Below are 16857 nucleotides of genomic sequence, written 5' to 3'. Positions count from 1 at the left end.
GTGACAGATCACAGCAGGGAGAGGTGACAGGTCACGGATGGAGGAGGTGACAGGTCACGGATGGAAGAGGTGACAGGTCACGGATGGAAGAGGTGACAGGTCACGGATGGAAGAGGTGACAGGTCACGGATGGAAGAGGTGACAGGTCACGGATGGAGGAGGTGACAGATCACGGATGGAAGAGGTGACAGGTCACGGATGGAGGAGGTGACAGATCACTGCGCTGCAGTCACGTGTGCAGCTGAGGGAAGCGTTGCCGGGTGACCGTGTCCCGCAGCCTGTGTGCGTCTGGAGGCGGGGACGGGAGCGGGGTGACGGGGCCTCAGCTTCCCTGTACGCGGCCGCTCTTTGCACACGCTCCCGCCCATGGTTCGGCTGAGCCGCGGAAGTCCAGTGTGACAGACAGACGTGGCGGCGCTCCGTTCGCGCTGGTGGCGGCCCCGGGGTGTGATGAGGAGAAGCCCCGTCCTGCCCCCCGCGGGCTCGGGCCGCCCATCGGCTCTATAAGCGGAATGCAGAGGCCGGCCTGGCTGCACGTTAAGCGGCTGCTGTGTCTGATGGGCCGGAGGCCGGAGCTGCTGTGTGGGGCCATCGCGCTGACCTGCGCCCTGGTCGTGGCGCTCAGGTTCACCTGCAGGTAACTACGTGTGTGTGTGTGTGTGTGTGTGTGTGTATATATGTGTGTTCTAGATGTATGGTGTGTGCACATACTGCCATATCCCGCACATATACACAGCCCCTATAGTATTACAGTCACTGATATAGCGCCATTAATTCCACAGCACTTTACAGCCAATATCATCACTGTCCCCATCGGGGCTCACAGTCTACATTCGTATCAGTATGTGTTTATAGTGTGGGAGGAAACCGGAGACCCCGGAGGGAACCCACCCAAACTCCTTGCACCTGTGCACCCTACATATGTCCTCATACCCCGCACATATACTGCGCAGGTTCAGTATGTTGTACACTGCACACAGGAGGAAAACTAAGTACACCCTGTTCTATAGTCTATGGATTTACATATCAACATTTAATAATTTTAAAAAACTCATTCTCTCCTTAGAAGATCTTAACGAGAACCTGTCAGGTCTCCAAGCACTGGTAACCTGCACATATGGGGATGATCTGCTGGTAAATAGCGCTACAATGCTGCCCGGCCGCCATACTGCCAGTGCCGCCACCAGGAGAGCGTGCCGCTCGTACCTCCCAGGAGCCGCTGGCTTTCAGTCATGAGGTGCATGGAGTGATTAGCTCCGCACACTGTGACTGGCGGCTGTGCGCGCACCCCGACACTGTGACTGACCGCTTGCTCTGCGTTGATGCCGCCAGTCACAGTGTACAGAGTGGTGACTGAAAGCCCGGCTTCTTTGTGACCAATATGTTTAGTAGGTGACTGGACAACGATGTAACGCTATTTAGCTGCGGTTTAACCCCATATCTGCAGGTCAATAGCATTTGGAGACATGAAGGTAAGCAGTGGCCAGGATTAATTGTTCTTCAGGCAGTGTGACCCTCTCTATGAGGCCTCCTTCTGATTTATGCATTTTTGATCAGTTTTTCCATGCCAAAACCCAGGAGTGTCTCAAACAGAACAGATGTCGATCTTTGGCTCCGATTCTTCTAAGCGAATTCAGTATAAACAGCTTTGAGAAGTTGCAAATCTTTTATGCAACTCTAAGTTTCACATAAATGTTGTCACTTTTGCCATTTTCTCCCCAGTTTTTCCCCGCTCAGCCACAATAGGCAGAACAGGGGTGCGGTGGGGGCATGAACACACAGCTCGTCTAATCCATGACAAGCTGTGACTTTTCTATGCCAGAAGTCTCACTCCAGTCAGGGACTGGAGTAAGATTAGTGGCGGTGGAGGTGTGTGCCGCTCGACAGTCGCTTCCGATTCATTAAGAGGTGTGCGTGTTTTATGCATCAGGAGCGTCTGACTCCACTCACCCCTATCTCTTGCTGGTCTTGATAAATTGAGGATTCCTTTTTTAAATCCTTTTTCCGTAGACTTGAGTGTGTGTCTTTAACCCCTTAGTGACAGAGCCAAATTTTTGAAATCTGGCCAGTGTCACTTTATGTGGTAATAACTCTGCAATGCTTCAACAAATCCCAGTGATTTTGAGGTTGTTTTTTCGTGACACATTATACTTTATGATAATGGTAAATTTAGGTCAACATGTTTTGTGTTTATTTATAAAAAATATAAAATATTTGAGAAAAATGTTGAAAAATTAGCAATTTTCAAACTTTGAATGATTATCCCTTTAATCCAGATAGTCATACGATAGCAAACCATTAATAAATAACATTTCCCACATGTCGGCTTTACATCAGCACCATTTGTAAAATGTTATTTTATTTTGTTAGCATTTTAGGAGGATTAAAAATGTAGCAGAAATTTTTCATTTTTTTCAAGGAAATTTACAAAATTTATTTTTTTAGGGACTTATCTATGTTTGAAGTGCCTTTAAGGGTCTCATATTTTGGGAAACCCCCAAACGTGATACCATTTTAAAAACGGCACCTCCTGACATATTGAAAACTGCAGTCCGGTAGTTTATTAAGGCTATGTGCACACTTTGCAGATTCCACTGCGGATTTTTCCGCAGCGGAATTGCAAAATCCGCAGTGAAAACCCATCGCGGTTTTTACTGCGGATTTATCGCGGTTTTTACTGCGTTTTTTTCTGCGGATTTTCAACTGCAGTTTTCTATTGGAGCAGCTGAAAATCCGCAGAAAAGAAGTGACATGCTGCGGAATGTAATCCGCAGCGTTTCCGCGCGGATTTTTCTGCAGCATGTGCACAGCGTTTTTTGTTTCCCATAGGTTTACATTGAAATGTAAACTCATGGGAAACTGCTGCGGATCCGCAGCGGTCAAATCCGCTGCGGATCCGCAGCAAAATCCGCAAAGTGTGAATATAGCCTCACTCTTCAAGTGCTTTACAGGAATTAATGCAAAGTGGCATGATAGGAATGAAAATGTGTATTTTTACCACCTAAACTTCTGAACAGATTACTACAGCTGTCAGACTCTAAGGCCGCTATTTGGTCATGAATTGCCATGGCAAACATCAGGACCACAAAATTAAGATCTGAGGCCACCAATTTGATTAAATAGGAAGCCCCCACACTCTGTTAATCATTTATAATGAAGTAGTCACTATTGACAGCAGCATATAAGGGGTTAAACAGAGTTGGACGGTGCAAACACTGGCTGATGCAGCAAGTTGTCAGCTATAGTGTACAGCCGACAGCTGCTGGATTGTCACCTGTATGGGGAGGCTATTCTCTTATATCTCAGGTCAGTTAAAAGACGTATTGGTGGTCATTAAGGGGTTAAAAAACAAGCAAAAACAAACCACATCCTGTGTTTTAACCCCTTAATGACCGCCAATAAGTCTTTTAACTGACCTGAGATATAAGAGAATAGCCTCCCCATATAGGTGACAATCCAGCAGCTGTCGGCTGTCCACTACTTGCTGTATCAGCCACGATCAGTGTTTGCACCGTCCAACTCTGTTTAACCCCTTATATGCTGCTGTCAATAGTGACTACATCATTATAAATGGTTAACAGAGTGCGGGGGCTTCCTCTTTATCCAATCTGGTGCCCTCAGAATCATGATTGTGAGGTCCTGATGTTTGCCATGGCAATTCATGACCAAATAGCGGCCTTAGTCTGACTGCTATAGTAACCTGTTCAGAAGTTATCGGCATTTAGGTGGTAAAAATACACATTTTCATTCCTATCATGCCACTTTGCATTATTTCCTGAAAAGCACCTGAAGGGTGTGCACGCCGTGTTACCCCATGTCACTACTGATCTTCTTTACCTACAGCAGTAATGTGATTTCTATCGGCTAAAGGTACCTTCACACATAACGATATCGTTGACGATATCGTTGCTTTTTGTGACGTAGCAACGATATCGTTAAGGAAATCGTTATGTGTGACAGCGACCAACGATCAGGCCCCTGCTGGGAGATCGTTTGTCACTGGGGAAAGTCCAGAACTTTTTTTTCGTCGCTGGCTCTCCCGCTGTCATCACTGGATTGGTGTGTGTGACGCCGATCCAGCGATGTCTTCACTGGTAACCAGGGTAAACTTTGGGTTACTAAGCGCAGGGCCGCGCTTAGTAACCCGATGTTTACCCTGGTTACCAGCGTAAACGTTAAAAAAACAAACACCGCGCCGGAGGACAGACAGCAGAAGGTAAGTATGTAGTGTTTGTTTTTTTAACGTTTACGCTGGTAACCAGGGTAAACATCGGGTTACTAAGCGCGGCCCTGCGCTTAGTAACCCGATGTTTACCCTGGTTACCGGGGACCTCGGGATCGTTGGTCGCTGGAGAGCTGTCTGTGTGACAGCTCTCCAGCGACCAAACAGCGACACTGCAGCGATCGACATCGTTGTCGGTATCGCTGCAGCGTCGCTGAGTGTGAAGGGGCCTTAACACCAGGAACGTATGTGCTGGATCTCGCTCCTTGTGGTTTCTGTATCCGTGTACACAGACAAGGACACATTCTGTTACCGCACCTTGGTATCTCTTGCCTTGACCTTTCCTCCTTCCTGCCTTTTATCACTAGAAGTGGTGCTAAATATTTAACCTAATCCAATATACTTAAGAAGCTGGTTGACTTTCACTCAAAGTCTGAATGTCATTAAAAAGATTAAATTGATTAACCTGACCATTCTTATTTAGAAAGAGGTTCTGCAGCAGCTGATATGTGGAGGAGACTGAGGTCACACAGATCTCCGCAGTGCCTAGCTTGCATACAAGGTGCGTTTGAGGTTCCCCTTCCTAAATATGGCTATGGCTTTCCACTGCATCTTTAGAAATGAATTGCTAATGACTTTCCTGTTAAAGGGTTTGTCCAGGTTTAAAGCGTGCAGTCACATTATGACCACAGACCTCTGGATCATGACTGTGTGTGGTGTGCACGCTCTCATGGTTTCTAGTTTTGCTGGTACGAACAAGTGGTCAAGTGCCGACTAGTCTTATCTGGAGCGAAGCTGAATACACCTAGTCAGCAGCGTGTGACCGCACGTCTGCAGACCGCAGAGATGTGACCGCTCGCACCTATCGGCAATACCGGCATACGCATGCTCCAGGAGACTGAAGTCACATAGTTACTGCAGACTTTGCTATGACAAATGGACAACCCCTTTTAATGGTGGTATAGCATCAACACTAAGCAAGTCGTTAGCAATGGATTTCTATTAATGTAGCGGTAAGTCGGTGCCACATTTTTAGGAAGCAGGATCTCATCGGACGCCCGCCGAGCGCCATGTGTGACCCCTGCCTCGTGGTGTTTCAGCTATTCTCTAGTTTCTCTCTCGCTTCTTTGGGGGACACAGGAAACCATGGTGTATGCTGCTGCCCCTAGGAGGCTGACACATACCTGGGGATCGTGGGATTTCATTTTTCGCTTATTTATGTCACTTTTCCCTTGTTTCCAGCCGTGCTAAAGATGTCATCATGCCAGCCAGGCTGCCCAAGCACTTTTTCCCCACCCAGGCCCCAGTGGTGGACCTGTACCTGGGCCAGATTGACTATGCAGAACACCTCCGTCAGGACTCTGAGATAACCTTGTTTTTCCTGTATGCGCCCTGGTGTGCACAGTCCATTGCTGCAAGAAAAGAAATCGAGCACGTGGCTAATAACCTCGCGGATCAGGTAAGTGCATTGATTATTTCTATGCTACAAGTGAAGAAAATGCCTCTAATGAGCAATGTTTTCAATTAAAAACATTACAACAATCGTATTGTAAAGCTACGAAATCGGTGCAATAGGGGCAATAACCCCCAAAATGTGAAACTACATTTTGCATAAAATAGAAGTAAAATTGTTCTGAAGCTCCATATGCAAATTGCCTCTTCAGAGAGGAAGAGGACTCGACCTCTATAGCGCCACCTGTTGGAAGCCGCAATCCTAAAAGTCACTATCAACCCTTTAACGAACCTTGGGATAAAAGCCAAATCAGAATCTCAATGTGCAGACACGGTGTTTCGGGCTATTGCCCCTCATCAGTGCAAAGTATGAGATCTGATTTGACTAGGTGAGAGGCTCAGGACTGAGGTCTGAAACATAACGTTTCTCCTTGTGGACAGTGACATACCGGCTCTGGCATGCCAAGGTAAGGAAGCTTATTCACCGTGCAATGCTCCTGTGGGAGCTGTAATGTGCAAATTGTCTCTTCAGAGAAGAGATTTAGACCATTCAAATAAAACGGAAACCTTCAAAGCCTATTCCAGATCTCCTGTGCAGCTCAGGGGTCGTCCTGAGAGCGAGGGGTGGATCATTTATTTTTGAGACTCACGTTTTCTTATATTTTCTTTTTTAGGTACTTTTTGTGGCTGTCAACTGCTGGTGGCATCATGGCAGATGCAGGAAACAGAAGAGTTTTTTCTATTTCCCAATCATTAACTTGTATCATAGGAGGTAAGTGGACAGTGCAGGGGGTTAATACTTTATCACTGTGTCGTAATAGGTTATTGTCTTCTCCAATTACCCAGAGGCCGGTCTTTTTTGGTGGCAGATAACTGACTGTCTCCCAACTTTTGGCAGCTACGTCCCCCTCTGTTCCTGGTTAGTAGTTGTAGCTTTCCCCTGTTTGGACACCCTCCATATCACTGAAGCCGAGAGACGGGGCAGTGAAGAGCGCACTGCAGAGACCCCAGAGCACTTCAGGGTTAGGGACTGCTTACAAATAAAGCTTAAAGGGATTGTTCCCTTTCAATTAAATTTTTTTTCTTGGCTGCAGTTTGCTATATAAAAAAAAAAAAAACCAAAACCCAGTTCACCCTACACCCTTTTTCCAGCTCCTTAAGACAGTCTCTGCCTCTGTTCCCGGTGTCTGGCATAGGCTTTGATGTCACCTTGACTGCCAATTATTGAGGTGAGCGGCTTTTGGGGTGCTTTCCCATGTAGATGGAACACCCCATTCACAGCTGTTGAGTTCACTCATTGGCTGCTGTACGGTCATGACATAAACTTTGCATCCAATGCAGGACATCGGGGCGTGCAACATGCAAGGGTAGAGTAGGGTACTGAAGGGTAAGCTACTGTAGGGAGGTTGGGTACTGAAGGGTGAGGTACTGTAGGGAGGGTGGGTACTGAAGGGTAAGATACTGTAGGGAGGGTAGGTACTGTAGGGTAGAGTAGGGTACTGAAGGGTAGGGTACTGAAGGGTAAGCTACTGTAGGGAGGTTGGGTACTGAAGGGTGAGGTACTGTAGGGTGGGTGGGTACTGAAGGGTAAGATACTGTAGGGAGGGTAGGTACTGTAGGGAAGAGTAGGGTACTGAAGGGTAAGCTACTGTAGGGAGGTTGGGTACTGAAGGGTGAGGTCGTGTAGGGAGGGTGGGTACTGAAGGGTAAGGTACTGTAGGGTACTGAAGGGTAGGGTACTGAAGGGTAAGCTACTGTAGGGAGGGTGGGTACTGTAGGGTAAGGTACTGTAGGGTAGGGTACTGTAGGCAGGGTGGGTACTGAAGGGTAAGGTACTGTAGGGAGGGTGGGTACTGAAGGGTAAGGTACTGTAGGGTACTGAAGGGTAAGGTACTGTAGGGAGGTTGGGTACTGAAGGGTGAGGTCGTGTAGGGAGGGTGGGTACTGAAGGGTAAGGTACTGTAGGGTACTGAAGGGTAGGGTACTGAAGGGTAAGCTACTGTAGGGAGGGTGGGTACTGTAGGGTAAGGTACTGTAGGCAGGGTGGGTACTGAAGGGTAAGGTACTGTAGGGAGGGTGGGTACTGAAGGGTAAGGTACTGTAGGGATGGTGGGTACTGAAGGGTAAGGTACTGTAGGGTACTGAAGGGTAAGGTACTGTAGGGATGATGGGTACTGAAGGGTAAGCTACTGAAGGGTAGGGTAGTGTACTGTAGGGTAGTGTACTGTAGGGTAGTGTACTGTAGGGTAGTGTACTGTAGGGTAGTGTACTGTAGGGTAGTGTACTGTAAGGGGGTAGCGTAGGGTACTGAAAGGAAATCAACCCCTTTAACTTCCAAGGTTTGCTTAATGTGTTCTCATTTCTCTTCTTGCTGCATTTTTTTCCAAATTGCAGCAAAAATTGTGTTTTCTATCGATTTTGGAAAACTAGGCAGCATGTGCATAAGATTTTAGAAATCTCCGCCACATTGCTGGTACTGTACCCCACCCTTTTGTCACCTTCAAAATTAGGAAATGAAAAACCTCCATATATTTGATATTGCTTTGTCTGTTAAAGTCCGGACTATCAAAGTATAAAGTTAATTATCCTGATTTGAAAACTGCCATGAAGAGAAGAAAAACAAGCTGCCAAAATTGCATTTTTTTTTTTTGGTCACCGCAGCAGCACCAAACAATACACAAAGAAGTGATCAAGTCGACAGATCTACGGTACCTAAAAATGCTGCAATAATGACATTGGCTTAACACTGTAATAACAAAGTCTCAAACAGCTCCATAAACAGAAAAATGAAAGTGTTTTGGGTTTTGAAAAATGAGACCCAAATGACGAAAAAAAAAAAAAAAATTTTTTTAATGAATTTCATTCACCCCTTAAATAAAACAAACAAACAAACAGCTCTCATATGACTACCTAAAAAAAAAAAAAAAAAAAAAAAAAAGTTATGGCTCTTGGAAGAAAAAACTAAAGTGAAGAAGAAACGTAAAATTGCCACTGTTGGAGAGGGGTTAAAGCTGGGGCTACGAGGGGACTTTGTGTAGCCGGAGCCTGATGTGTGAGGATTCGGATGTGCGCCCCAATGGAGCCACTGAACTTGGGGTCAAATGTAATGTGAACATCGCCTTACATAAGATTTATTAAAAGGAAACGGTCTATATCCCTCCCCCCACAATATAAACTGCGCACATACTCATATAGGGGATTCAAGTTGTCTTCTTACTATATGATAATTGGGCTGCTGGTTGCATCCTTAGTGGGACTGTTCTGCCCCTGAATTTGGATACTTTGCCTCCCTTACTGTCTGAAGTCTATGTGCACACCCAGCCTTCGCCTTCCTAGGGGCCGCGGCCATCCTCTGGGCCGTGGTCTCCCCCCTGCAAGCATGCAGCTGAGAGAAAACTGCCCACACGCCTTGATCGAAGAACCAGCCATTTCCTTAGGCTACTTTCACACATCAGGTTTTCGCTGTCAGGCTCAATCTGGCTAAATTTTTAAAAAAAACGGATCCGGCGAATGTTGCCGCTGCATCCGTCTTTTTTCCCGTAGACTTGTATCAGTGCCGGATTGCGTTTCGTCCGGTTTTCGCTGGATCTGGAAAATCTGCCGTTTCAGGAAAAAAAAAACATCCATAGCAACGTTTTTGTGTCTCCGGCGAACAAGCCAGAAGCGTCGGCTGTTTGCTAGAATGGGAGCCGGAAGTTACCGGATCCGGAGCATGCTCTAAATTTTTTTTTTTTTTTTTTTTTTTTATACAATTATCTGGATATGCTAGTCGGATCCGTCGAAAAAAACGGATCGGTCGCATCAATTTTTAACAATCTGCGCCGGATCCGTTTTTTCCAACATTCGCTGGATTGTGCCTGACGGCAAAAACCTGATGTGTGAAAGTAGCCTAAGGCGTCGCTGGTTTTGGTGCAAGCCAGCCCTATCCGTCTCCCAGAAATGAAGTCGAGGTGTCCAAATTACGGAGATGGATGGGTGCAGTGAGCACCCTAATTACTACATGGGTATAAAGAGGAATGTTTTGTAGAATAGTGGGCCAGTTTTCTGCAGTAGACATATATGATTGGCTTCCATTGTTTCTGATCTCCTGCAGTATATTATTTCTCTGATCGCCCATGACGGCACCACGGAGAGAGGGGATCCGCCCACCAAGGACAGGAAACCTACGGATAAAAAGGCGGTACCACTCTCCTGCATCAGTTGGTTTCCTGTCCTTGATGGGAGACCTACGGACTTACCAGTCATCGTTGGAATTCCGGGGCCAACCAGTCCGATTCAGGCAGCTGGGGTCCCTCTGCCTCGGCTAGGGTGGTGACCCGAAGCGCCACCGCTGGGAGCTGTGAGCCGACAGGGTGTGCGGGGGAGGTGACAAGGAATTCGCGGTCACCTCCCCAGGTAAGATGCAGCAGCGACAACATCCAGGGGGGTCCCTCTGTGGTTGTGGGAGGTGCAGCGCAACCCTCCCTAAAAACTAGCATAAGTCTGCACGCTGCACTGCCATCGGGCGTGCAGAAAAAGCGCTACAGGGCTGCATAGGACTGGGGGTGCCGGTCAGCAGCGCCTTTCTGCCTCCAGCACGCCGGGATCTAGGTGGTCTCGCGGTGCGCTTGTGCGCCGGTATATGCAGGCTTCCGACCGGGTGCTTGTGCGTTCCATGCAGGCGCCGGTGTATTTCCGGGTGCGTTCTGCGCAGGCGCCGGCAGGACTTCCGGCCGGGCGCCTGTTGCGCTCTGCGCAGGCGCCGGCGGGGTTCCGGCCGGGCGCTGGGGCGCATGCAGCGGCCGGTATGTTTCCGGCCGGACGCTTAGCACAGGTTCCGGCGGATCTGCCGGCCGGGCGCCTGGTGCGCTGTGCGCAGGCGCCGGCGTGGCCCGGCCGTCAGTTTGGACGATTTGCGCAGGCGCTAGCAGGCGGCTGTTAGGGACCATGTAGGAGTTATTGCGCAGGCGCCGGCGTTCAGCGCTCGCTTCTGCGCAGGTGCGGACAGCGGGAGGATTCAAATAGGAGAATCTACTTCCTCCCAGTGGCTCTGCAGTAAAAAGCAGGAGCCTCAAGAGATAAAAGCGCTAGCTCAGCCAAGCTCGAGGCAGCATCTGCAAACAGCAGCAGTATGAGTAATCCGGCATCACCTTTGCCCGAATCACCTCCACCTGCAACATCGCCACAGCAGCAGCAGCAGCAAAAAAGGCGACAGCAGAAGGGACACCAGGACACCAGCAAGGAACGCCAAAGGTCTCAACACAGTAAGGAGTCCAGTACGGCGTCGGGGAGAAAGCCAGAGGCAGAAAACCCCCAACCGGTATTTATGGGTCCTGGAGGTGGTAAGTGGATCTTCGTGAATGTCAGAGACAGTAAGAGTGTTATTTGTCTCTTTTAGGGGAGGAAAAGCGTAGCTAAAACTAAGCACAAAAGTTGCGCCATCTGTAGAGAGGATCTTCCACCTACATGGGATAAGAGACTATGCAATACCTGCATTCAGCAGACTGTATCTGAAAACCTTCCAGGGTTTGCAACAGATCTTAAAACCCTAATTAAGGAGCAAGTGGAGGACACCTTTAGGTCACTAAAAAGTGGGAAAAAAAGGAGGAAGTCCAAACACAGGTCCCCATCTCCGGTCTCGAAATCCGAAAGTGATAGTGAGAGTTCAATGTCTTCACCCTCCTCTGATTCATCTGCATCATCTACTTCTTCCTCTGGGGGACATAATTGTTTCCCTCTAGAGGATACTGATGGCCTCATAAAGGCGGTGAGAAGTACCATGGGGTTGGTAGACTCCCATCCTAAAAAAACAGTACAAGACATCATGTTTGGGGGCCTAGAACAGAAAAAGAGAAGAGCTTTCCCGCTTAACGAAGCAATCGCGGCCTTAATTAAGAAGGAATGGAAGAAGCCCGTGAGGAAGACTCTCTTGACGCCAAAAAGGAAGTACCCCTTTGAGGAGGAATCATGCTCCTTTTGGGAAAAGGCCCCCAAATTAGACGTGGCAATTGCTAAAGCCTCAAAGAAATTCGCGTCCCGTTTGAGGACATGGGGGTTCTGAAGGACCCAATGGACAAAAAGGCAGATGCATTTCTCAAGGGCTCTTGGGAGGCAGCGGGAGGAGGCCTGAAGCCAGCAGTTGCAGCAGCATGTACTTCACGCTCGCTGATGATCTGGCTAAACCAACTAGAAGGTCAATTGAAGGGGAAAACTTCCCGGGACTCAATTCTAAACACACTACCCGTAATGAGAGGGGCCGCGGCTTTTCTAGCCGACGCCTCAGCCGACTCCATCAGGCTATCCGCCAGAGCAGCAGTGTTTGCTAATGCGGCTAGACGTGCTCTCTGGCTTAAGAATTGGCCGGGCGACCTACAGACAAAAACGAAATTGTGCACCATCCCTTGTGAGGGAGAGTTTCTGTTCGGGTCAACTCTAGATGACATCCTGGAAAAAGCAGGAGACAAGAAAAAGTCCTTCCCCTCTCTGGGTCTCCCTTCTTATAGAAAGCCCTTTCGGAACAAGAGGTTTTTCCGTAAGAACCCAGGGAGAGGCCAGGGGAAGTGGGAAGATAAGAAGACGAAGAATAAAGGGTTCATCTTTAACAAAAACCTCAATGACAACAAGAAACCTCCACAATGAAGGTTCGCCCCAGGTGGGAGGGAGATTATCCCTCTTTCTCCCAGCCTGGGAAAAGATCACCTCCAGTCAATGGATCTTAAGTATCATAAAATCAGGACTAAGATTAACATTCAAGAGGTACCCTCGTCCCTCTTTCAAGATAACACCTATGAGATCCTCGGCAGAAGAACAGTTAACACTGGAGAAAGAGATTGTGGGGTTAGTAAAAAAAGGAGTACTCCTGGAAGTTCCCCCTCAAGAAAGAGGGCAAGGGTACTATTCCCCTCTATTCCTGAGGAAGAAACCAGACGGTTCCTTCAGGACTATTATCAATTTGAGGAACCTAAACAATTACCTAGAGGTTCAGGCGTTCAAGATGGAAACAATAAAGTCATCAATCAAAATGCTGTTTCCTCAATGCTTCATGGTGGTCCTGGACCTGAAGGACGCGTATTATCACGTCCCAATACACAAGGATCACCAAAGATTCCTGAGAATGGCAATCCACATCAAGGGAGTCCTAAGTCACTTCCAGTTCACAGCCCTACCATTTGGCCTAGCAATAGCCCCGAGGGTCTTTACAAAACTGGTCGCGGAGGTAATGGCTCACCTCAGGGAAGAAAACACCCTGATCGTACCATATCTGGACGATTTTCTGGTGATAGGCTCCTCCCCGCAACATTGTATGAATCAGCTAGATTTAGTGATTCACTCTCTAAAAGACCTGGGCTGGCTAATAAACCTAGAGAAATCCAGACTGGTGCCTTCTCAGGTTCAGGAGTACCTAGGTCTCACTCTAGACTCCAGGAAAATGGAATGCCGGCTCCCAGAGAGCAAGATACAAAAGATAATGAGTTTAGCGTTAAGAGTACAATCTCTCCCCTCTATAACTCTCCGTCAGGGCATGTCCCTGTTGGGCTCTATGACCTTGTGCATTCCTGCGGTCCAGTGGGCCCAACTACACTCAAGAGATCTCCAATGGCAGCTACTTTCAGAGCAAATCCTCCTAGGAGAGTATTTAGAAGGGCGGTTAACATTATCTCCTCGCACCAATCACTCTCTGATTTGGTGGACGTTGCGGGAAAATCTTTCCCAGGGAGTTCCATGGGTGATCCCAATATCAAAGGTCCTAACTACGGACGCAAGCCCCTCAGGGTGGGGAGCTCATCTGGGCGACTTGGTAGCTCAGGGCATTTGGTCCCCTTCCCTGGCAAACAGTTCCTCCAATATGAAGGAACTCCTGGCCGTAAAATTTGCCCTTCAGGAATTCTCGGGGGTCCTTCAATCTCACCACGTAAGAGTGATGTCAGACAATCAGGTAGTAGTATCCTACATAAACCATCAGGGGGGTACCCGTTCCAAAAGCCTAATGGAAGTGACCAACTCAATCCTTCAGTTAGCCGAGAACAACCTTCTATCCCTGACAAGTCTACACATAAAGGGGGTAGACAATTACAAGGCAGACTTCCTCAGTCGATCCAGCCTAAAACAGGGGGAATGGGAACTAAATGCGGAGATATTCACCCAGATCACACAAAAATGGGGTGTTCCCAAAATAGATCTCTTCGCGAGCCATTTAAACAAAAAAGTAGCCTCCTTTTGCTCCCTATCTCCCCTGGGGAACCCAGTAGCTGTGGACGCGTTCCTGATCCCCTGGGGTCATCATCTGGTCTATGCCTTTCCTCCCCTCTTTCTGATTCCAGCAGTGCTGAGGAAGATTCGGGAGGACGGGGCGCTGGTCATCTTAATTGCCCCGTTCTGGCCGAAGAGACCTTGGTTCTCATGGATGAGGAAAATGTCAATATCCGACCCTTGGGTATTACCAGACCTCCGGGATCTGTTGTCACAGGGCCCTATCTGTCATCCACAAGTCAAGAACTTGCACTTGACAGCCTGGCTCTTGAGAGGAAAATATTAGAAAACAGAGGGTTCTCTTCGGGGTTAATTTCAACTCTGTTAAAAAGTAGGAAGCCGGTTACAACGAAACAGTACGGCAAAATATGAAAAAAGTTCCTGTCCTTTTCAGGTGCAAAAATAGGGAAAGAGATTCCCATCAATTCCATATTAGAGTTCCTACAAAATGGCCTGGATATGGGGTTAGCCACCAGTACACTAAAAGTTCACGTGGCAGCATTAGGAGCCCTATTTAATTTTGACCTAGCTTCAAATAGATGGATCTCTAGATTCATTAAGGCAGCAGGAAGATCTAGGCCTCTACCAGTAAAAGTGGTTCCTCAATGGGACTTAAACTTGGTCCTTAAAGCACTGACTAGTCCTCCATTCGAACCATTGCATGAATCTACTATAAAAACGCTATCCCTCAAAACCGCTCTATTAGTTGCACTCACTTCTGCCCGTAGGGTCAGTGACTTACAAGCTCTGTCAGCCTGCCTTCCTCACACACAATTTCTAGAGGATAGGGTTATTCTAAAAACAGACCCAGCATATCTCCCGAAAGTGGCTTCAAAATTTCACAGGTCTCAAGAGATATCTCTCCCCTCCTTCTACCCCAATCCTAAGAACGAGGAGGAACAAACACTACATACACTAGATGTAAGGAGATGTCTCTTACACTACCTAGAAGTCACTAGAGAGAGTAGGGAGGATTCCTCTCTGTTTGTGTGTTTTCAGGGTCCCCGGAAGGGGAAAAAAGCATCTAAGGCCACCATAGCAAGATGGATCACAGACGCCATCAGTCTATCTTATTCAGCAAGTGGGATGTCCGTTCCTGGGGAGGTTAAGGCTCACTCAACGAGGGCAGTAGCAACTTCCTGGGCGGAGAAGGCCGGAGCTTCCATAGACCAGATATGTAGAGCTGCTACCTGGTCCTCACCATCCACATTCTATAGGCACTATAGATTGGACCTAATCTCCTCTTCAGACCTTACTTTCGGTAAAAGGGTTCTGGAGGCGGTGGTCCCTCCCTGAATGTACCATCTATTCAAATCTCTCCGTGGTGCCGTCATGGGCGATCAGAGAAAAATATAGTTCTTACCGATAACGGTATTTCTCTGAGCCCATGACGGCACCCGTACATTCCCTCCCTTCACTTATGGGTGTACACCTTGAAATAGTGCCATAATCCATTTATAGTTGGAAGTCACGCGGTATCTTGTTATGCTAAGCAGTTAAAATTATTTTACAAATGTCTTAGTAGTCTCCCATCGTTATCTATGTAAACAAACTGATGCAGGAGAGTGGTACCGCCTTTTTATCCGTAGGTTTCCTGTCCTTGGTGGGCGGATCCCCTCTCTCCGTGGTGCCGTCATGGGCTCAGAGAAATACCGTTATCGGTAAGAACTATATTTTTTGCCTTCTCCTCCTTCACGTGTTCCTTCCATTAGTCACTGAGGCTATAGCTACCCGGCTGTGGGGTGCAGCAGCCATCTGCTAGTTTCAGGACTGCCCCTTGCTCCCTGGTCGCCCGTTTTTAGCATTTCCACCTTCCCGCCATACTGCAGATGTTACTTGCAGTTTGTCATTTGAATGCACTGAAACTTTCCTGAACACATAAAGTGACTAATAAGATGTATAAACTGCAAACAGAACGACCACCTGTAAGCTGGTAAAATGAATAAGAAATCTTATGATGCCTTGTCTTATAGTATGATATCTAGTAGTGACTTGTGCCGCCCAGATAGATTTTTTTTTTTTTTTTTTTTTTTTTTTAATTCACTAAAAGCTTAGTGTAGTATATAACAAGGATCCACAACCTTCTATGGTCCCAGAACCGTATTGCCATATTGAATCCCTGCCAAGCACCACAATAAAACATTCAGGGGTATTACCATCAGATACATGCCTAATAGACAGGAGTGCAGAGAGTGTACCTATGGGGACAATTGGGATTCCAGAGAGCCGTTAATAAGCGCCTGTGGCTCCGCATTGTAAACTCTGCTGCCATAAACTACAATGGAGAGCCCATATAGATGACCACCTTGTATATACCTCTCTGGAGAGCCTAATGGGGGCCAGGAGAGCCTAGTCTCATGATTATGCAGGACTCTGTGCCACAGTCATGTCTGTGACCAGATGGATGGGGGCCACATAGCGGCATCACATGCGGCCCCCAGTCCGCAGGTTGTGGACCCCTGGTGTATAATAATAAATTAAGGCTTGTCCAGGAAATCGCAGTCCTTACTATGCCCATGAATTTCAGACATGTGAACTCTGCCTGAATAATACCCCTTACTAGGGTTGAGCGAAACGGATCGTTCATTTTCAAAAGTCGCCGACTTTTGGCAAAGCCGGGTTTCATGAAACCCAACCCGATCCCTGTGTGGGGTCGGCCATGCGGTACGCGACTTTCGCGCCAAAGTCGCGTTTCGTATGACGCGCTTGGCGTCATTTTTTCAGCCAATGAAGGAGCGTGGGCAGAGTGGTGATATAGGTCTTAGGGGCATGGACGCCTATCGTCATCTTGTCGATTGTGCGCAGTAGCGATTTGCAATGTGTAACACCAGCTTTTCTGTTCAGGGACGGAGGGGAGAGAGAGGGAGAGAAAAAAATAAATAAAACAAAAATTAAAAAAAAATAAAAAATTCCCATTTGCATTGGGTTTCGTGTTTCGGTCGATCCCCGACTTT

The 16857-nt window shown here is 47.6% G+C and overlaps 2 protein-coding genes across 2 annotated transcripts in view; both read left to right on the top strand.

Annotated features, from left to right (window-relative positions):
- Nucleotides 1-284: 284 nt before the first annotated feature.
- Nucleotides 285-16857, top strand: part of TXNDC11 (thioredoxin domain containing 11) — a 49014-nt gene continuing 32441 nt past the window's right edge. The window contains exons 1-3 of the mRNA XM_069734047.1: nucleotides 285-637; nucleotides 5465-5681; nucleotides 6349-6446. Coding sequence (XP_069590148.1) covers nucleotides 513-637; nucleotides 5465-5681; nucleotides 6349-6446 — 440 coding nt within the window. The 5' untranslated portion in view covers nucleotides 285-512. The remainder of the gene's footprint in view (nucleotides 638-5464; nucleotides 5682-6348; nucleotides 6447-16857) is intronic.
- LOC138645754 (uncharacterized) lies at nucleotides 9833-12292 on the top strand. The gene is made up of 3 exons (XM_069735274.1): nucleotides 9833-10973; nucleotides 11052-11691; nucleotides 12090-12292. The coding sequence occupies exons 1-3, from the start codon at nucleotides 10785-10787 to the stop codon at nucleotides 12290-12292; spliced, it is 1032 nt and encodes a 343-aa protein (XP_069591375.1). The 5' UTR covers nucleotides 9833-10784.

The sequence above is a fragment of the Ranitomeya imitator genome, chromosome 7, assembly GCF_032444005.1.
Source record: "Ranitomeya imitator isolate aRanImi1 chromosome 7, aRanImi1.pri, whole genome shotgun sequence".
NCBI classification, from domain to species: domain Eukaryota; kingdom Metazoa; phylum Chordata; class Amphibia; order Anura; family Dendrobatidae; genus Ranitomeya; species Ranitomeya imitator.
The sequence above is the reverse complement of the archived record's forward strand: the minus strand, read 5'-3'. Positions and strand labels throughout refer to the sequence as shown.

Bases quoted from the DNA above. Each gene is read 5' to 3' on its own strand.
- LOC138645754 (XM_069735274.1), top strand. From the start codon at position 10,785: ATGAGTAATCCGGCATCACCTTTGCCCGAATCACCTCCACCTGCAACA. The intron at 10,974-11,051 runs GTATTTATGGGT...TGTCTCTTTTAG, and splicing joins AGGCAGAAAACCCCCAACCG to GGGAGGAAAAGCGTAGCTAA. The intron at 11,692-12,089 runs GTTTGAGGACAT...GGTCAACTCTAG, and splicing joins CTCAAAGAAATTCGCGTCCC to ATGACATCCTGGAAAAAGCA.